Genomic DNA, 22,783 nt, shown 5'->3' on the forward strand with positions numbered 1-22,783 from the left:
CTATGTAGATGATAGGAAGATGGTATGAAGCCACTTTCAAAGCTTTCAGAAGATCCACAGGACTTCAGGTGGTAAAAACTGTAAGCCTCATTCAGCTTTTTAAAACAAAAAGTCCAAACTCTTCAGACCCAACAGTAACATGAAAAGCCTCAACACAAAGGCTGGTTACTGTGCTGAGACCAAGAAACTTCAGTGTTCAAGCTAGTTCTGTTTGGGCAGCTACAAAAGGCAGTGGAGGACTGCAGCACGCTGCTGAGAGGAGGCAAGAGAGGCACCAGGAATCCCTACAGCACTCCACGCTGGGAGCTGCTTCGTGCAATGCACCCTCTTCTGCAGGCAGTGCAGTGTTAAAGCACCAGGCTCGTCACTGAGCTGTCCCAGCTCAAGCAGCCAGAACCCACGTTCCTGTGTGTGTTCCCCACGCACTCTGGTGTGTTCCCAGCACGGCAGGGAGCACAACACCAAATGCAGCAGCAGCAGTCTTCCTTCTGCACAGCATTTTGTAGTGGGAAAATGCAATACACCATAAGGTGTGCTCCACTAGGGCCAGAACCCGATGATAGAATAGCCAAGTCAGTATTTCTCGGTTACAAAGCCCATTAAAGAAAAGCATCCTTGGAAATCAACAGCTATGTCAAACAACAGGGCCTTGAAATTCTGACTGTTGAGTTTTCAGTGGTTATAATAAACCACTGGATTTGTCCAATTTGGGACAACAGAAACATCTTCCCAACCTCAAAAGTGAAGTGAAAATATGTTTAAGCTGCCACTGCATAAGCCAGGCCCTGCCTGTAAAGGAAGCACATCGTACACCGTTCTGTAGAGGAAGAAAATATGCAACAAGTTTTATTCAGCGTTAAGTCCACCAGCACAAAGATTACAGGAGATAGAAAGTGCATTAATAAAAGCTAGTCTTTACCAAAAAGAAAATATATTATTGATTCAAAATATCTTACACTTGAATGATGTAATAACTTATTCTGGGCACCTACTGATTAAGAGAAATATCAAGAAAATGGCTGCTTCATAAGGAAATCTAACTTCCCAGGTAAAGTCTGAGAATTTAGTAGAGATCACTGAGTCCAGCAGTCTTCCTTGCTTTCTGCATTAGTGCTCTCAGCTGGAACTGCTTGCGAGACAGAAGACGTACATGCTGCAGAAAGAAAGAGTAAGAACAGCTGGCTATTTGGGAAAGTTTTGATACAAACTTAATTATATTGCAATACAAATTTCCAAAGCCCAAAATATTCTATGAACCAAACACAATGTTTTTTGGAAACCCTAAATGCATTATTCTACTAAGTGGCATTTTCTTGGCTTAAAATGACTGGCAAGTGGCTACTAAATACAATCACTACAGTATATTTTTTGTGATTTTAATTACTAACTCCACACATATTCTTATCAAAGCAGCAGTATGTACTCCAGGGCGAAATCAGACTAATGCACTTCCCATGGGGCAGAGAACAGTTCTAACAGGAGTTAAACAGAACTAACAAGCCATATCAGAAGGAAATATGTCTCTATGTAGTGCAGTGTAGTGGCTGTTGGAAGCAAAGCCTAAGTGGTACCTTGGGGGGGAACCTCAATTGTTAGAAAAAAGGAAGGACTGGTAACTCTGGCTAGCCAGTGGCCCCAGTACAGACTAATCTTTCAAGATCCAATGGCAACACTAGTTACCGACATACATATTTTGTGTCGTTTTATTCCACGTTAAAAAGTGGTTTTAATATTTTCAAAATAACAACAGATCTGTTTCATGTGCTATCACCACGCACACAAGTACAAAATAAAGGAAGGTTTTTAGATAAGAGATTATCAACTTTCAGCATTAAAGACAGCAAAGAAAGGGAACAAACTGTCTAAGAAGGTCTCTGCTAGAGATGAAAAATTAGCTTGGGTTTTTTTGATTAATTTCCTAGCATTCTAACACTTCACCAGCTGCCTCAGCAGAGGCATCCATAGACTGCAAGTGAAAAGCTGTCTGAATACTCCAGTCACCCTTAAATGACTTCATATCTATAACGCTTATAAAACTGGTCTTTTATCTTAATTCTGAAATTCCTTTCTAAAACTTCTGCTTCAACATGTAAGTATTCATGTTCCTACACAATCCTCTTCAGTGAAGAAATCACAAACACTGATAAGCTGAACAAAAGAGCTCAAAGTAAACGCATTTAAAATGCACATCTTAAAAACATCCCAAGAAACTTACCTTTAAAAAGACATCCAAATCTATCACTCCACGTCTCAGTGCTTCCCCTAGGTAGAAGATGGTGTCTTCAATTGCATTTTCCTCTGCATATAAGTTCAGGATCTGCTTGTAAAGTGGTGCTGTAGGAATAATAACTTCATCTATGTCATTATTTTCTGACTGACTTTCCATTTTCTCTAAGGCAGAACTGAGCTCCTCATCCTTCTTTTTGAGAAGTTCAATGTTCTTGTCAACTTCAGCCTAAAAACAATTAAGATGTTTATTTACTTCTTAGGTCTCGAGAGCTGAATGTCTTCTTGTGATACAATTGTCTAGATAAAAGATTTTTAGACATACCAGTTGATTCTTTACTTCTTTGCTTCTATCTATTATGATTTTTACCAAAGAAAGAGCTATCAGTGTATGCATTTCAGATTCTTTCCTTTTAAAAAAGTAACATCTGGTTTAGATAATGTCAATCCATTACCAATTTATAACTGTAGAGAAGGCATGCTAACAGTCTTCTCAAGTATTTTCAAGTTGCCACATAAGGAAAGATAACCATTTAAACTAGCTAAAGATAACAAAAGCAAAGCCACGGTATTTTCTTTGGAATGTGCTGTCTCCTGAAGTAAGCTCTTTTACAAGCTTGTTAAGCACGGATCAAATACTTAACTGTACTTAACAGGACATAAAATGTGTTGGCTTTGCCCACTAAAGGGAACGATAATTTACCTCCATCTGTGTGAGATGTACCTCCTTCTGCTACTCTTGAATTTACCCTGCTATTTTTCATGCCCTGCTGGCACAGACTGTACACCACTGTGCTTCTCCTCATATCACTCAAAACCATGCAGACTACGACCATATTCCACTCTTTCTGCCCCCACTGTCTTTTTTTTCAGACTTCAGTCCTAGCACACTTAGTCATGTTCTATATGGAAGTTGTCTGATACTGCTGGATCATCCTTTTTGCCTTTGCATCAAACATCTGCAGTTCTCTTATGTCCTCTCCTTCCAAGATAGGAAAGACTAGAACTACACGCTACATTTAAAGTGGGCACATCACAGATTCACTTGGTGACATAACGGTATCTACTGTTCTCTAGTCCTGATTAATAATTTCTAATTATTTTTAAACCACATCTGAACACTGAGCTCGTTCAGAAACTAAAAAATCAATCCCAAAATCTTACTGCCGAGCACTAATGCAAGGAGCAGACAGGCTAAGCAGAAGATGCCTTAATGAAAAACCTACTCACCAACTGTGAGTAGGGAAAGGAAAGGTCTGCAAGTTATACAAGGAGGTTGTGATCAAAATCAGTGTTCTCTGCACTAAGACACAGGCATGTTCTCCAGTGCTGCTGTTGCATACTATTATCAAGAAACTGATACCCAAATATGACATAATCTCACACCACTAACAGCTGTCAGGAAAGCTGGGGGAAAATTATACTGTTCCTCTACTGCCAAGCAGTGACATTTGTAATAAACCATCAGGACACTGCATCTTATGGTCACTGCTATTTCTGACTTGCTTCAGTCTGAGCACATGCACCCCATCTCTGAAAGAAAAAACAGATGCACTGGAAACTTTGCTATTTCTATCATGCTTAATAATTAATTAATTACAAGCTTCTGTTCACTACTAGGAACGCTCAGGTAGGAGCAGTGGTCCATCTCAGCTTACCACTTCTTGATCCAGGCGCGTTACCATCTCTTCCAGTTTCTGGTGCCCTTTCTTCAGGTCCTCTTCTGTCCTTTTCAAGGCATTGAGTTCAGCTTGTGCACGATCCATCTCTTCTTTCATCCGCCATCTCAGTTTGTCACTGACTGCCGAAATAAGGGAGGCTCGAATGGTGTCCTCACTGATGGTTCCATCTCTGCTGGGTCCTGCCCAAGAAAATTTCACAGGCATAAGACTAACTGTGCTGCAGTGGCTTCAGCATAAAGTCAGTTGGAATAAGAAGTGGCCAACTTGCTGCTGTATTTCAGCAACACAAGACAGTAAAATTTTTCTGCTTTCCCTAACAATTTTCAGAAGCGGTGAAGAAACCACAGTGAGATAGAATACATTCAGATAAACAGAAGTAAATTTAAGAGACACAAGTAAATTTCAGAGTACACATCCATTCATTCAGTTTAGTATTCCCACATCCTTTAATTTAAAAATGAGCTGGCCATTTCCTCCGAAGTCTATAAATGTTATTCGTCTGAGTCCTTTTGAAGAAGAATAAGAGTTAATGGACAGATGTATTCAACTACAATTAATGGAGCAGCTGGCTTGAGACAGTGAATTTGCCTATAGGTATTACTGGTTTTTTTGTTTTGTTTTTTTAAATTATTTTTTTAGGATTATCTAGCCTGCTAAAGAGAGCTTTAAACTAGGATAGACAGAGAGTTATAGAGACCACCTCTGCAGCCCAAGTGGGGAAGGGAATGCAGCCCAGAAAGTGATTATGGGTTATCCTCTTGCATCCCTCCTGGAAAACAGACATCCTTGAATACCTCACTGCAGGGCCTGTACACCAATATAGGCAGTATGGGAAACAAACAGGAGGATTTGGAGATCTGTGTGCAGTTGCAAGGCTTTGGTCTCACTGCAATTACAGAGACATGGTGGGATAGCTTGAATGACTGGAATGCTAAAAGGAATGGCTACATGCTCTGTCTCTGGGAGGGTGGTGAGCTGAGGGTTTATGGTTTAGGATTAAAGGGCAGACTAGGCAAGGGTGACATTGTTGCAGAGGAAGAAGATGAGGCCTTTTACAGACAACTGGAAGCAGCCTCACAGTCCCAGGCCTTGGTTCTCATGGAGAACTACAACCACCCTGACATCTGCTGGAGGGACAACACAGCTGGGCACACACAGTCCAGGAGGCTCCTGGAAAATGTTGACAATAACTTTCTGATAGAGAGGAAAGGTGTGCTGGGACCTTATTTAACTAACAAGGAAGGTCTGGTTGGAGATGTGAAGGTTGGGGCAGCCTCAGCTACAGTGACCATGACCACAGAGTTTTCCTGCAAGGAGACAGCAAGGCAATGAATAAGATCACAATCCTGGACTTCAAGAGAGCTAACTTTGGCCTCTTCAGGCACCTTCTTGGAAGAATTCCATTGGAATGTACGCTAGAGGAAAGAGGGGTCCAAGAGAGCTGGATTCAAGGATCACTTCCTCCAAGTTCAAGAACAGTGCACCCCTGTGGGCAAGAAAGGGGTTAGGAGAACTGAATATTCCTTTTGCAAATCAGCCTTTCAAGGATAACTTCAAGAGTGTGTCACTAACACCTTCTTAAATAGAAAGTTAGGTGCTCTGTGTCTGTCACAGAAAGTGCAATATATCTGCAGACCAGGAATCTCAGAGTGCTCTAGAGAATGTAAAGTGGCTACTGGTGCTATTTATCACAAACCACATCAACCATTCCTCTGTGGGGAAAACTGGAGTAGCAGCTTTTGTGCCTAAACTTTACAACTCTTACGAACGAAATGCAGAGAGATTCGAAGCTCTATAACTGCAAAGAGAATCCACAAAAAGAATTTTTACCAGGGTATCTTCTTATACAGAGACACAGCTATCAAACCCCTGAAGCTGTTACAGCATTAAGTACATCATGTTTCCCTGCACCCCAGGTTTCAAAGAATGACAAAGTGAAAAAATATTCATCGTGGCTCACATAAATCTTGTATAGTTGAAGACAAAAATCTTCAGCCTATCTTTTGGTTTTCTTCCCAGCAGTTCAGAAAAGTGTCTCAAGTCAGCTGAAATCCAATTAAACCACCTTTCATAATAATCACGGGTTTTCAGAAAAAGACAAAAGCAAATAAGCAACACAAAGCATACATTGGTTTTGCCATTTAGACAAAATAGATCAAAGACTGGCACTTTTAGACGAAATCGCACTTAAGTCACCAGTGATAAATATATTTTTGAATATGTTACTGACAGTACTCTAACTGAACTACTATTAGCTAGAAACAAGATTACAATAATTTCACTAGTTATTCAAGAAAAAGGTGGGCTCTTTAGCGGCAGTTCATCATTACAGTGTTTTGGGGTAGGCTGGATATCTTCCTGAGAATCAGCAACAATCCAGAGCAGTTTAAAAATCTTAACTCTGCCTTTAGAAACTATTATCTGAATGGAAAGATTAATAATTTTCTGTTAAGGTATCAACATAATATAAAAAAAATTTGTTATTTGGAGTGTCTTGGTATTGTTATACTAACCAATGCAAACTGCTGTTGGCAGGACTACACATCTCTGAACCCTTAAAAAATCCTGAGGATTTTTTGGACTTCTGCTAACAAAACAAGACTGCATAAATTTGTATCTCTTCCCTACTCTTTTTATTCTGCTCCTGTCCACAAAACCTACACCAAGCCAGATATGCAGAAAAATAAAGCTATGCAAATATGACAGGAACTATGGGAAGATGCACATCATGCTTACTAATCCACCAAAGCCTTCTAAAATTAAGAACAGAGAGATTTTGATCAGTACTAACATGAGCACTTTACTTTTAAGTTGCAACAGCATATGTGCAATTTTCTTAAAAAATAAACTAATTACTATAGAAAAATAAAGAGATTAGATTATTAATCAAATGGTACAAAGGCAGCCTTAAAAAATATGAATGTCCCAACACTTGATCTGATTTACAGTTATGGCCTGAACAATTCACCTTGTTGCCAGTCAACGAGGTAATTTGCAATATTTGAACTTCTATTTAGACAGCAATAAAAGTTGTCAAACAGCACCGTATAAACAAATCTACAAATCCAGCAACGCTGCTCCTTATGAAAAGGAGAAAGAACAGCACTTTCTACACTGAGAAGTAAAACCTAGACCGAGTGAGTGAAATTATCTAGGACAAGGAGTTTAGGACTTTCTGTTTTAGGCAGACAATTCTTCCAAATCAAAAAGGCCTGACTTCCCTTCAAAAACAACATTAGCATGATTTCAGCTACTATTTACTTTACATAGTGAATTATTCTCTAACATAAAGTCGGAATCTGCCAGAACCAACATCAATAGAACTGACGTTTACTTTCTTTTTCCCTGATATCCCTCACTCAGGGAGATTTTATACAAGGCTCACTTTAACAGTAAAGTAGGACAGAAAAAATGAAATCACAATACACATAACACAATGAAGGTTCACACAGAAATGCCAACAGACAGGAAAGAGGTCTTTGAACATATAAAGCATTACTTTATACAGCTCAGTTAGATTTTATGTATCTTCTTAAAGAGCATGAACCTGTAGCATTTTCTGTCACTTCCATAATTAGCCCAGCCTGGGGTAGATTTTATGGCACATGGTCATTAAATCCACAGAGCACTTGAGACCTTTACCCTTTACCAGGGAGAGTCTGGTTTCAGAAGTAACCTTACAGAATCATCAAACTAGGAACTGCATCAGAAAGGTAATTAATGGCAGATGATCGAACAGAAAGAAAAAGCCTGAAGGACTATTTAAAAAAAACAGCAATTATTAAAAATTTAAGTTACTCTGAAGGAGCATTTTCATTCAACTGAAACTAAGCTCACTACAGGAAACACCACCACCACCTGCCCACAAAACTCTGAAGTTGTAGCACCTGATATGCTCCTAAATAAACCATCACAATAAACCCCAGACAAACAAACTCCACAGGAAATAAACATTTCCAGTTGAAAGGAAAAAAAATACGGTGTTGTCAAAAAACTCCAACAAAATATACACACCAACAAAACCCACCCACAGTATTGTATATATAACGGATGATTAAAGAGATATGTTTACATTTCATTTGGCACAAGAGATAAACCAGGTATAACAGGTGTAGGACTTTAACCAAGCTGCATCAAATGAATCAGTCCAATGTTAGATTGCCACTGTGAAACCTGGCATTACAACACAGTCTCAGATGATCTAACTCAGGAGTTGAAGAGCCTCTGGCAGATATTCCACCTCTGTTCCTCTTCAGTGGGGACAAAAATGAGGGAAAGAAATTAAATAGAACTCTCTACTATATAAAAACAAAGCTGGCTTTGTTTGAGAAAGACAGTGCAGAAAGCCAGCATTCCCTAGGAAGGTTACCAGCTCCCTACATGAGAGCAGGGGAGACCATTCATTCTTCCAGGATCCAACTGCAGCCCCATCACACTGAGCACTGTTTGAGGCACTTTTCTGGGACAGCAGCTTTCCTGCAGTGTGCGTGGCACACACACATCACCTCAGTGTAGGGGACCACTGAGGCAGCCAAGAAGGTTCAAGAAAGCCTTTTTTAATTCAGAAGGCCTGGACAGAAAAAACTTGGACACAAAAGATGGGATCAGGCACAAGAAGAATAAAACATCCAAGCTACTGTTGTTTCCAAATTCTGTAATAAAATAACTCCTCAGATATTTTACTAAGAGTAAAGTAGAAGCACCTTTCTTCTCTTGCCAAGCTGTGAACTTGCTTTGTATCCATGTGTGTGAAGGAAAATCTCAAAATACAGAGTTCTGGAGAGAAGAAGCATTCTATGATTCTAATCCAGGTCATTCTATAAATAACTGGGAGGTGTCACATATTAAATGAAGAATCTACAGATGCACTTTTAAATTATGGTGGAAAATAGACTACAATGGACTGATAATGTGAACATCATCACCTTTTAACTGTGCCAAAAGGATTATCAACCAACTGCAAAGATGCTGCACCAACTTCCTACTTAACTAGATTATATTTAGCACTGATTTCCAGTCTCCTACACACACACACACTGATGGAAACAAAGCTTGTATTTTGTCAGCAAAGGGCTACAGAGCAGCAGACAGGGAAAAGACACAAGTCAGTAATACTCTAAATCCTGCTGCTGAAGGGAAGAAAGGAGGAAGTGACAAGTAGGGACCAATAAGAAGCAACAGGGAAGAGGTTGGAGAAGAAACTCAGTAAAAAGGAAGCTCATTCCAAACACAGCTATTACTTCTGGAGTACAGGAAGTATAAAGAAAGAGTTAATAAAGCAAGTCCAGGAGATGTTTAAATGATGACAAAAGTCTTTTTCTAAACCACAAACAGAGCAACGCAGACAATCAAAAGTCACCTACAGTTAAAGGGTGAGAAAAAACACATGTAGTTACATCCAGCGTTCTTCAAAATATTCATAGAGCACACACAATGTATTGCACAAACCCAAGAATTTACCAAATTCCTGAGTGAATAAAATACGGGAAAGAAGACACCCAGTGTATTTTATTCTTCCTTTGAGTAATTTTCTTTAATTAAAGATTAATACTTTGGAAGCTCAGAATAAGAACAACTGATTCCTCTTCCATTTTGTTTCTTTACGTATCAGTTACAGAGGAAAGCTTCACTTCAGAGAAATCCCTTCCAAGGTACTCACCAACAGTGGTCACAGGAGGCGGAGAAGGGTAGTACTGAACACTAGTGGTTGCTGGAAATGGAACACCACCTGGGTAAGGATAGCTTGGGAAGCCACTTCAACAAAGAAAGATATGCTAATGTTACATAACTATTTGGAAAACATCATCCATGCATATTACCTTTATGTCACCGCGTTAAACATTTCTTCATATAATGAAATGTTTAAATTGGAGACCAAGTTATATTTTTTCTCTTTTTCAGTTCACTTTTCCAGAAGCTAAGACATCTTTCACAATATATATTTCTGATATGATTTCAGATACCATTTTCTCTGAAACTTTATCTGAAACTTTATCTAGTTATTGCCTTTACATTACTACAAATTACAAATTTTGTTCAATTTCTTAATCTTGCTATATGAAACCCCACAAGTATTCACAAGAAATTATTCCAGCTACAAACTCACAAACAGCAATGACAATTTAATAATTTTTCATAAGAATAGTTAGCACAATGACTGCTGAGCTGCTGTACATAAACCTAAAAATGTGGTGCCAAATATGGTTGTGAGGTGAAACAAAACTCCTCCAGAAACCTGCTCTGAAGGATCTAGAAAAGCAAAAGTATTAATTTTTTCACTGAAACAATTGTGAGATGTTCTAAACATGACAGTTTAGAACACCTTTCTAAAATACATGCACTATAACTGAAAAAAGGACTCAGAGTAGTCAGTGCCAGACTGACAGACATCTGCATGCAGCAGAGTATCAACTGAAGATATGATCCAAGAAAACATGTAAAATATAGAATAAGCATACTCTGTCTCTCTCCAAGTAACTGCAAACTTAACAGGTCTCAAACCTTTCTGTTCATTCATAAATTATTTTAAAATTAGGTTTTCTATTCATCACTTTTGTAACAAACATTAGGTGCACTTTAAATAACTGTATGTAGGAGGACAAAAACATGCCATAAGAACTTATAAAAATCCCCGCTTTTAGCCTCTTAAAACATAACTCTTCCTCTTCCCGATCCTTACAGAGGTTTAAAAGTTTTTAATAAAAAGAAAGAAAAAGTAAAAAAAAAAAAAGAAACAATATACTACAACAACTCTTCAAGTCTTCATATGCTCCTAACACAACTTCAGGACATAAGGATAATAATAATAAAACAATTAATTATGGTGTAAAGAAAATGTAGGTAAACACTAGGAGGCAGCAATCAACATCTTGCTGTTTACTAAGTCAGAACTGGAACTTATCTGGAAAAGCTTTATTCCAAACTATAACATACTTAAGAGGACAAAAATCTTGATTTACATTAATAAAAAGCTTTTAAAAGTAATTTTGTGTCCTTCAAATTTGCTTGGAGTGCCCTGCATTCAGCCCGCATTTATGCTGGAGTCAAGGTTTGCATTAACCCAGAAAAGTTTTGGTCAATTTTACTAATTACCCCAAGCAAGATTAACAATGCTAATAAAACCCCCCAACTTGTAGAGGCTCATTTCTTTCTATGTCGTGTAAACACATCAACCTGATAAAAATTAATCTGATACACGAAGCAAGGTAAAGGCTGGGAGTTGGGTAAGAATTTCCAAAATGTATTTATAACTTGAGTAGACTGTATTTGAATCAACACTAAGAAAATGAAACTTTCCTCCAGTTTTACTTTGGCAACTGAAAAGAATTCAGCCTTCACTTTTAAAAAGCCCTGCTAACATGAAAAGTTATACAACAAATATGTCATAAGAAAATATAACTAAGACTAGATACTATTCAATGAAACTCCCTACCTTGCAAATGGTTGATGCTGGTTTAAAGGGGTTCTTACCTAGGATTTGGAGTGTTTGTTGCTGGATAGGGAGATATTCCACCTGGAATTCCTGGCACATAGGAAGCTAAACAAAACAAGAATTTTGCACATTTTTACACTTCAGAAGTTTAATACATGCCATGATATATCAACTGCAGCAAGATGCTTTTCAAAATTTATTGGACAATGAATTCAGTGTAACACAGTGAAAAAGGAGTAAAGAGGAGTCATTCCGTGGCCAAACCCCCTCAAAAACACACACCCTGCATCCCCTACCACCACCCCTTTTCACAACACTTCCAGGTGTTCTCCCTGCTGCTCTCCTGCAGCTCAGCAAGAGGCGAACGTGCAGGTGTTTGGTACATCCACTGACCAAGGCAGCTGCTCCCCCTCTAAACACACAAAAAGGACTAAACTGCAGCAGACCTTCCCCCCATGCACTAACCAGTTAGAATTTCCTTTGTGTAACCAAGCACATTTTAACAAACCAGAGAGGCAAGTTTTGCATTTCTGAAGATTCTACCTCTGCCTATCAAACGTGATTAAAATATTTTCAAGAGTAGTTTTGTTTGGAGGGAGAGTGTGAGAACTGTAACTGAATTCAATCAGACATTCCTTAGAACAACTAGCTAGGACACCTCTCACAGTGTTATTTCCCAGAACCACAGAATTGTTAGGGTTGGAAGGGACCTCTGGAGAGATCATCCACTCCAACCCCTGCTGCCAAGGTTGCCTGCAGCAGGTGACACAGGAACATGTACAGGTGGGTTTTGAATGTCTCCAGAGAGGGAGGCTCCATGACCTCTCTGAGAAGCCAGGGAACTTAAAAAGTCATGGTATTAAAGATGACACATCTGAGGAGCTTTTTTATATAGTGGCTGAGAAAATAAAATAACCTTTCTAATGTAGCCAGTGTTCTTTACCCACTAAATAATGAGTGCATAATTTAAGTACCTTCAGAGTAGCTGGATTTCAAAACAGCTGGTTAACCATTTAACAATCCAACCATGTTCTTACCCAGCAATTTCTGCTATTTAAAAGTTATACTTTAAAAATCTGTTACCAGCACATATAAATGTGTTAGGCTTTAACAGTCTTCCCAATTTTAAGACAGAAATTATGTTTTGGACATACTTATTCCACATTTCTAGCAATTTTAGAAATATTACACCAAATAGGTTTGTTTTTTTTTTTAAAAGCCAAGCTATTTTCACTCTTGAATGCTTTCAAATTATTACAGTTTTTGTAAAAGGCCTTAATTTCTTCTTAAACAATGTCTGTAGAACTTGAAAAACCCCAAATCTTAAACATCTGTAAAATAAGTAAAGTCTGACCACACTAGGAAAATTAAGTAGCTATTAACAATTTAAAACCCCTGAAACATTTCCACTAGAATTACTTCAGCTATGAAGTAATTCATAGTACTTTGGTTCAATTCAATTCAAAATAGTAATTTAAAGTACTTCAGCTATGAGTGGCTACAAGAGTAATCAAGAGTGTTCCAGTTGATGGTCTGTCCTTAAAGCACAAGTCACAGCCTCTACTAAAACTGCACTTACACTGACACCCACTGTTCCTGGAAGATCAGGACAACACAATCGACTCTTTTAGGCAGGCTGGCGCCGGACAAGCAAAAAAGCTCCAAACACCTGCCTTTATCCCACTATTCCTAATGGTCCCATTTATGTTTGCTACCCCTTTTCTCACAGGTTAAGAGCCTGAGACCTTGTTAAAAATGGTTTCTGCTGGAAATGGAAGTGAATAGCACTTCAGCACTTCATATGTAACTCTGCGATCAGGTAAAAGCCATATTTCAGCAGAAAAGTATACAGCCTTAAAATACAGCAAAAATAAACAACCCCAAATACAAATACTCTACCATTAAGCTAAAATTAGGAATATTATAATATCATTAAAGAATCTCCAGCTAATCTGAACCCCCTCCCCTCCTGCCCCAGTCTTTGGCTTCAGTAGGTCTACTCTACTCTATGCAGAGTCTTCTCTTGGGAGAATTTCTACAATTTTCTGTTTCCTCCTTCCCCTTTTTGTCCCACCCACCTATCCCCAGTCCTTAAAACAAGATGCCTCCACAAGTTTAAATAAATACGAGATTTAAAATGTCTTGAGAATTTTTGCAAGGAAAAAAGAATGGGTACCAAGACAGAGCACCAAATCAACAGAGTAGACAAAAAAAAAAAAAATCACAAGGCAGAGTTTTTTTCACTTTCAGCCATCATTTTTTAGAAAATAAAAATAAACCCCACAAAGCAGGAGCCTGGGCATAGGAAACACATGCAATAAGCATGCTTTTGCTTATGAAATCAATGGTTGCAGGAAACTTTAAAGATGTATGTGTATTATCAGAACAAATAAAATTAAAATACAGTTATCTGAATAATCTCTTTTGAAGGTTACCTCAGAATATTGTCAGGATACTGCTTGTTTTGAGAAGCTTAGGGGGTGTTTGTGTGTGTGTTTGGGTTTTGTCTGGGTTTTAATACCAACTTGGTTTTTCCCTTCCAAAAATCTAAAAACCACACACGTTCTTAGACTCACAGAATCTTTTAGGTTGGAAAAGACCTTTAAGATCACCAAGTCCAGCGAGGCCAAGTACAGCACAGATTAATTCATCAGCCAGCAATACACAAAGTCATTCTACTGTAAAATGCATAATTTGTTGAAAAATTATGCAGGGTAACAACCCCTGTGGAATATTAATACGATTCTTTGCAGAAATTAGTAGTCATGAGCACTTACTAGTTGGAGGGCCTGTAGCCTGGTATGGTGGGTAGCTCGACGAAGCAGTGGGCCGAGAAAAGACTGGAGGTTCCTCTCCAAACACAACAATCATGACCTGAATCAGCTCTAGCAAATCTGACTGGGGCTGTGAGGGAAAGCAAATCACAAGCTGTTCATTTTTCTAACAGAGAGTTTGACTGACTAGAGCAACAACAGGATACCATCAGCCCTCAAAAGCATTTCTTTTATTGTGGGTTTATAATTTTTTTTTAAATATATATATATATGTGCATATTTAACTTCCTTTCTGGATTTTTTTTACAGATGCCAAGCCCAGCCAGATGGTATTCAAAATAGTATAGCAAAGTACAGCTGCAGCCACATCCACACCCAGAATAAATTGGGTAATATACAGTTCCCTGTCAACTGCAGGACAATAAGTGACTGAAGATGACTGTCCAATGGGGGATTATAATAATATTTCAAAATTTTAAATTCACTCTCCAACTTGAAAAAAGTGCAGATCACTAAGTTTTCAGACACTTAGATTTCACATACCACAGCTTATTCTCTGGTTCAGAATGCCTCAATGGAAAAAATAATCTAACCCACTAAGGAGTGGCACAAACCTCCTTTAAATACAACTAAACTAGGCTTTTCTGTTTATAACTACACTTAATATAGGCATGATTTCATTTTGCCAAAATAAGAACAAGCATCATGAATGTAGTACCATATTAAATGTCCCATTTCCAAATTTTCTCAGCTCTATAATCCATTTACTTATTTTTACCAGGTTCTCAGACTGAAAGAATTCCGTATCCCCTATACCTTGGATGATCCTTTTGCTAGTAGAAGATCTGTATCCTGATCTGGGCAGCCTTTTTCCACTATTATCATGCAAGTGCTGACCTACCACCCATCATTAATAAATTTATTTCTGTTCACTTTTTGTGAACTATGAACCTTGTACTATTCTTCTAACCTTGTCAGCACAGTTTATATTCTTTACAAGTCCACATTTTCGTCACAACTTCAATGAGTCCTGCACTACTCAATGCCTCTATTCATTGGAAAAACAAATACATTCACATATTCAAGGCCCAAGAATGACTACATTAAGTCCAAGTGCTCGTACAAGCCCATTTTAGTCACAGAGATTAAATTCAGCACAGAGATGGTTTAACAGAATTTATAATTTCCCTTCTGTAAGTGTTCTTATCTTACAAGTCTTCACAGCAGTGTTCTGCCACAGAAGGATGCCTTTATGCTGCACTGTTTAATCAAGCAAGCTGCAACTACATTAAATTAACAAGGACACAGAATGAAACATCCTGAACTTTAAGATATTACAAATAACAAGCAGTTGTTTTTATTTTAAAAATGGTTTAAGATCTCAAATAAAAAGGATTATGTTTTTTGTTTAAAATGATACAACTATCTCAAGGAATGCAAAACTGAACAATTTGAGAATTTCAGGTTCCCTATACTTACATATTTCCACTCATGCAGATAAGGAAGGTATATCTTTCCATTTGCATCGACATGCTTCCCAGTTTTTATTGTCATAGAGCTAGTGGGTTTCACAAAACATATTGGGGGGTTGAAAGGGTAGGTGTCCAGCAGCCACAGGCAAATTGGGATATTGTATGTGTTACCTAGAAAAGATATTTTGAAAGATTTTAAAAGTTATTCCAAATCTTCAACCATCCTCTTGTATCCAGATGTATAAAAAAACCTCCTAAACCCAAACTCAACTGCACAGTTAGAAGCTGAAGCCAAAATCTGCTAATAACATTCAGTGAATAGCTGACATTATGGCCACCAGCTCAACATTTTCAGAACAATCTGTGATCTACAACTGTCATTTACAACTAATACATTATCTCATTTGTTCTACAACGCACCATTACTAGATTCTAATCTGAATTATCACTAGCTACGGCAATAAATAGTTTGCATTATTGTTCATTCAATTGACAAGCTTGAAAAATGTGCAGTATTGAAAGAAAAAAGATGTTACAGAGCTGTACAAGACTGAAGAAGCAATGCTCAACATTCAAATTTATCCTGCAGCAAAAATAGGGAACTATTTGTTTAAAATACTTTGCTTTGGGCAAGTAAAGGATTTCAGAAAAACAGTGATCACCGAAGCAGTGAAGTTGAACCAGGACAAATCTAAATAATTTTTCATGTAACTTGGGAAAATGGGGGGGTGATGATAATTATAATAAATGCATACCTCTGTAAGGCACAGGAATGGTTCCACTGAGGCTCATCAACTCCCTAGACGAACCATCGTTAAAAACTGAAAGGAAACAAACACACGTTTGCTGTGTTAATCTCTACTCAGGTTTTACCTCCTATATTTATTGGCATAAGTTTGCAAAGTTGCATACACATAAACTCAGCTTGAAAGGTTCTGCTCTTACACATTAATGGACTAGCAAATGACTGTCTACAGTCAGGCAACTTCTTATGAATAATACATTTCAAAGAAATGAATGACTAAATATTGTCAAACCACCTTCACTGCAAATAAAACTGTTTCCTCATTCAGAGAGCAAGTAAAACATGTTGGAACCTCACAAACTGCAAATCATGCAAATTGCTGCAAAGATAATCTGAACTCAAACCTAATTTCAGAAAACAGCTGTCATCTGAGGACTGTAAAGAATTTCTTATGCTTTCACCAAACAATCAGCAAGAATACTGAAAATTACTGGGCCACAGGCATTTATTACAGAGCCAGTAAAGGTAATTTAACCAAACAATAACACACTGAAGAGGAAGAAATGAGTAGCACTTGACTGACTGCCAAATCTGTTTTAGTTCACAAACCACACAAGAACCCTGACCTACATTTACTGAGTTGCTGTATTTAGTTTTCTCACACTTTTAATCCAATACATTATTCTTGGCTGAATAAACCAGCTTCTGCTGAGAAAGCTTTTGTCTTCCTAATTTCACCTAGAAGTTTCTAGTCATACATCAAACGTAGCTTACAGTGTACAATTGCTGTGGTGCTAAAGTTCTGCAAAGGCTGGTAGAACGTGTTGGGACTTAGATGGGGGCATGTATTTAATTATTAATATGAAGTTGAAAACGAATTCAACAGCAATGTAACCATTTTCTTGTCGCTTATGTCACTGCCACAAATAATATGGATTACCTGTAAGCGATTCTGTGCTTAGCCTCTTCCAGGCAGCTTAGAAAGCTTTAGGTAACACAAATGGCTACAGCTCAAAGCTATCTGGAATTCTGATCACCATCCCCAGACAGACTTGTGCAGCTATTCCAGCCACAGTCCTTTCCCTCTTGTTTTGTTTCTCCAGTCACTGTGAATTTTTATTTCTGTGACAGCTGCTGGCTTGCAGCTATTCAAGTTAGAACTGATTTATCTTTTACTCGTCCACACCCCTTCTTAATATTTCTGAATTCAAATTCACAATTTAAAAAGCAGAAGGCTTTAAAATCTCTGGTGTTGTATTGGTAATACAGAGTAACTCACAGAGGAATCCCACAGGTGACAATTTAAAAGGGTGATCATAAGGAGGTTGACCTCAGCACCTGTGCTGAGCTCTGTGCTCTGTTTCACTGTGCTCTGTGAAACCATGCCCTCATGAAGCTAACCCCAGACACCACCTTCACTTAATAAATTTAAATTTACTTAAAACCTTTAAAATAGCTAAAAAACAGTGACAGCCACCAAGAATTTACATGACAAAACCCTCATGACAATTTTCTATATTGACTGTGTTTTCTGCACACACTTATGGACTGCCACAATTATTTTTAATGAAGCATTTTCTCATTGATTTGCAGTTCTTTCCAAACAGAACTCTAAAAATATCTTTATATGGCAGCACAGCTGAATTTGTAAGATACCAGCAATCTCAGGACACCAACAGATATGACATCACTGAGCGATTAAAAGCTAAGCTGTGAAAAATGCATCACTTCTTGGCACATTAGATAGACTAAGAAATACTGAAAAGTTATTTTAGAAAATAAGTGTTTCTGAAGAAATATTGATGTCGAAGACCAAAAAGAGAAACTCAAATTCTATTTTCTGGTTTTAACCTCCTTTTCCCCCCGACAAAAACTAACAAATACATCTAAGTCATCACCAATTCAATAACAAAAATTTTCTCATCCACAGACTCACCATATGAATCCATGACAGGTTTGAGGTCCTTGTATTGAGTAATAACACTGGTTGTCTCCTGTATAGTTAGGTCTCTATACTTATACTGAAAAACAAAAGAGACAGAAATTACTTCAGAGACTATATTTTCAGAGTAATTTAATTTTATTTTACCCAATAGACTGCATCAATGAGAGTTTACACTGATATGTGGATATTCTCCTCCATTCTTAGTTTGGAATAAGAATTCATTTGTCCATTAACTGAACACCATTACTGGCATTGCCATTATTAACTCGTCACTGTCATTATTATCTGGACATTGCCTATAAAACTTACCAAACTTCAACAAAGTGTTAAGATGTTTTTACTCTTAAATAACCGTCTGTACATAAGTGATTTGGGAAAAGCTACTCCATTTTCTTTCACGTTCTACCATAAGCAGCAGGATCTGAGAGATATGTGTGTATCTTGAGATAAAAAAAAAAATAAGGCATCTCCAGAAAAATATAGTGATGTTTTAAACAGTCCTGATAAAAACCTATCTAGGTTTTGAATCTCACGGGTATCTTTTACAGGTCTTTCCAAAGCAACACAGTATTTAGCCATCATTGATTAGTATTTTCATGTGTTTTATCGGCTAGAAAGCACACATATCAAGGCACAGTATTACCAGTAATAATACTGATTTCACTCCCTTCCTTTCGTCAAGAGCAGGGAGGAGCTCAAAGCACAGAGGACCTGTAAACCACAGATACACTGCCACAGAATGTACCAGTCTCAGAACTATAACCCCCAGACAGCAGAGCTCCCTGGCAACAAAAGGTTGTTTCACCACATGGTGCAGCTTTTTAGCCTTGTGGCCATTCCTCACAATAAATACTATTAAAAAGAAAAGCCAGCAATGTGGTCCCTTGACAATGTTTTCACTGTAATACAATTTAAAATACCTGCAATCTTCAGATGTCTTAAGGAACACAGACATCCCTTCAGGAAGACAAAGGGCCTAGCACAATGAAATGCCTGATATCCAAAGCTCTCAAATGTTAACAACGTCCAAACAAATTAATTCAGACACTATCCAAGAGCAAACTGTGGTGCCACAGCTAAAGGTCACCTTGCCTCTGACAAACATTCATGAGTTGTGAAGCTTAGAAATTAACTCTTCTTCCCTGTTACCTACAGAGATGACAGGGATGCTCCTCCTGGGCACGACCACTCGTATTTACTGAGCAGAGTTGAAGGCACCACGCCACTTCCCATAATGCCACCTCAGCCTGCAGAAAGCACCAGCACCTTGGGAGATGCTGTGACTTATCTGCCTAAAATGACCAGAGGCAAAACAGCCACACAGTCTCTCTGCAGAGATGCTGGTCTGTGGGAGACAGAGTAACCCTTCCAGTAGGAATTCCTGTGTGTGCAGGGAGGGAGGCACCAGCACAGAGGTCAATCAGCCCCTGGGTGCTGCTTTGATGGCAGGGCTGCAACAAAGCATCTCAGCCTCCTTTGGGAAGCGGGTGCAGGATTGGGAGCATGCAGGAAGGGCTTGACAGAGGAAAGACAACTCTGCTAGCATATGAGCACATTCCTCCCTCCTTCCCTAATGCCTGGCAGAAGGGAGAACAGGCATTGCTGGAACATGGGGACAGAGGTCTGTGAAAATTCGTGTATGCCAGCCAGAGAATGGCAGTACATACCCACAGCACCAAATGTGTCACCACAATACAAATGAGAGCTTGTCACTTTTAAAAGAGGGGTCTTTTCATAGGAACAAATAGGAAATACCTGGAAGAAGATTGGCATAGTCACTATTAAAAGAGAAGTGGTTTCCACTAACAGAAGCTCCTAATAAGCACAAGGATCATAGAATCACACAATGGTTTGGGCTGTAATGGATGGTTAAGATCATCTTGTTCCAACCCCTGGCCACGGGCAGGGACACCTGCCTGATAGGCAACCTGATAGGTTGCTCACAGCTCCATCCAACCTGGCCTTGAACACTTCCAGGGATGTGGCAGTCACAATTTTTTGGACAATCTGTTCCAGTGCCTCACCACTCTCACAGTAGAGAAGAATGCAGAGCCAGGATTTAACTCCACTTTTGCCCAAGAGTCTCAAATCAGTTGAGTCAAGAAATCGATAAAACACCACCTGCCTGCTCAGCAGGCACACTGGGAGTCTGGTACATAGTGGTTGACAGGGCTGATAAAACCCAAATTCATCTGTCTGGGGTGCTTTCAGAAATTAGGCCCAACACCTGAACATTAAATAAGTATTTTCATATGTCTGTTAAAACGAAGGAACATTCTATTGTTGCAAACAGTTTTTACTCAGAGTGATGAAAAATTATTTAGTAGAGAGACACTTTTAGGATTTCAGCTACCACCACAAGCAAAACTAAGTGCTACATGAGCTGTTAATTCCCATATTTAGATCTGCTTCCCAGAAATGTCAAAATGTTTTTGGAAAATATAAGATCCTAGTCATTACTACAAAGGTAAAATAAAATTGATTAATTTGAATTCCTAGTTTCCTGACTTTTTTTATCCTCCTCCGTTCTCAGATGGTAAATGCATCCCCCTCATTTTGTGTATCAGGAAACAGATCACAGAAGGATGAAGCTTTTCAAGATCACACAGCAGGTAAATACCTGAAGTTAAATTAAGTGCTTACATTCATCAAAACTAGGGGTCTTTTGTTATCTCATACACTGAACTATTCAATATGGGAAATATCATTGAACTTTTCTCTGTAGAACAGAAAGTGTAATTATTTTAGAACAACAAATATAAGGTAGTGAAACAGCACCTTCATTTTTCATCAGCTAACAAGCACGTTTCACTTTGAACTGACCTAAAGAAAGTTAGATGGGAGTATAAAATGGGCAAGTGTGGGGGAACGAGGACATTGGACTAATTTACAAAAGACAAGTATACCCAAATACATGCATGATCTCACTTGCTGACACTAAGTATCCAACACTCATTTTCAAGCTGATAAAAAAAAAAAATCTGCTTATGAGTCCATGCAGGTGAAAGACTCTTTAATAACGTTTCTTCTGTTTTGATCAGATTCTCAACTACTGTATTTCATTCAAAAACTGGGCAAATAAAATGATTAAATGTTGCTATAAAATCCCCCCAAACAAACCCATAGCCTCTCCCTAAGTGTTCAGCCTTGGGGGATTTAATTTCAACCCATAACTCCCCGTACGCGTCCAGCCTTTGGGATTTTCGGGTCAGGCCGCTGGACAAAGCCCAGTTTTCACCCGAAGAGCGGCACACGTAGCTCTGCATGATTCACGATGTGATTAATGATTTGCCTTCTAAAAGATGTTCTCGTTTCCTTGAACACCGGCGATCACAAAACCCGCCCGCCCCGGGGGGACGATGCTGACCCTGCCTTCCCCCTCCACGAGTGACACCGCACAGCCCCACGGCCCACACCGCGCTCCGAGCCCGGCCGGCGCCTGGCAGGGCCCCAGCCCAGCACCGCAGTCCCGCAGGGCTATCCTGGCATCGGCGCGCCATTCCTCCCTGAACCCCATCCACAGCCTCCCCGGAGCCTGGGCCCCGCTCCCGCTCCTTCCCTCCCGCTCCTCGCCGAGCCCGTCCGGCCGCGGCAGCACCTTGGTGAGCATCTTCTTGAGCTGGCTCTCGGACACCGCCATGGCGGCCGCCGCTGTGCCGGTGCCGCTCCCGGAGCCGCTCCCGGAGCCGCCGGCCCGACCGGCCCTACATAAACACAGGAAGCGGCCGCGCGCCCGCTTCCGGCAGCGGCGCCTCACGGGGCGGGCACGGCGCGGCCCCGCCCCGCGGCCCGCACGGAGCGCCCCAGCGGGAAAAAGCCCTTCTGGGAGTTAATTCCCACCCCCATCCCCTCTGATAAAGCCAAGCGCCACTTCCCACCGCGCCGACGGAGCTGCGGCCCTTGGGTTCTTGGTTGGAGGAACGAGAGGCCAACGCCAAGATCGGGAGCGTTAATGCACGAAGCGTACCCGTGAGGGCTGGCAGCTTTTTAAGGTTAAAATTGTTAAATAACAACAATAATAATAAACAAATAAATAAACAACACCCTGACTGTTCGCATGAAAAGAAATGCTTAACAGATGAGAAGCGACACCTTGAAGAACGAGGTAAAACCTTCATTTCGTAGTGTTTTTTCCAAAGTAAGCGGGAAATAACCCAAACCCCAAAGTGCAGCCATTGCATTCAGTGCTTTTTAAAAAAATACAGCAGCAAATTTGGTTACTTGCAGTCACCACTAATTTTGTGCCATCACCGACCACTACAATAAAGGAGATTTGAGTTTTCCACAAAAAGAGTCTGAATCACTGAAGGTTTTTTTTCTTTCTGTTTTTATCTCAGTTCTAAGATCAGTATACACCCAGAACTCCTTGCAAGTCTGGTTCTTTGTGAGATGTAAGCAGAAGGCACAAAGGAACAGATCTTTGGTTCTGCCACAGACCCTGCATTTGCTTAGAAAGCTTCGTCAGTACTTCAAATACATTCGTTAAAACCGGCCACCCCTTGAAGCA

The 22,783-nt window shown here is 39.4% G+C and overlaps 1 protein-coding gene across 1 annotated transcript; it reads right to left on the reverse strand.

Annotated features, from left to right (window-relative positions):
* Positions 1–818: 818 nt before the first annotated feature.
* On the reverse strand, positions 819–22,019 carry TSG101 (tumor susceptibility 101). Its single transcript, XM_027887912.1, has 10 exons — positions 21,875–22,019; positions 18,268–18,352; positions 16,342–16,407; positions 15,594–15,757; positions 14,118–14,244; positions 11,379–11,445; positions 9,568–9,662; positions 3,885–4,087; positions 2,216–2,455; positions 819–1,153 (listed from the first exon to the last, which is right to left on the reverse strand). Exons 1-10 carry the CDS (start codon positions 21,914–21,916, stop codon positions 1,064–1,066), a joined length of 1,179 nt encoding a protein of 392 aa, XP_027743713.1. The 5' UTR covers positions 21,917–22,019; the 3' UTR covers positions 819–1,063.
* Between the last annotated feature and the right edge of the window lie 764 nt (positions 22,020–22,783).

Source organism: Empidonax traillii, unplaced genomic scaffold (assembly GCF_003031625.1).
Source record: "Empidonax traillii isolate 1590-97213 ecotype Southwest subspecies unplaced genomic scaffold, ASM303162v1 scaffold224:size737649, whole genome shotgun sequence".
Lineage (NCBI taxonomy): Eukaryota > Metazoa > Chordata > Aves > Passeriformes > Tyrannidae > Empidonax > Empidonax traillii.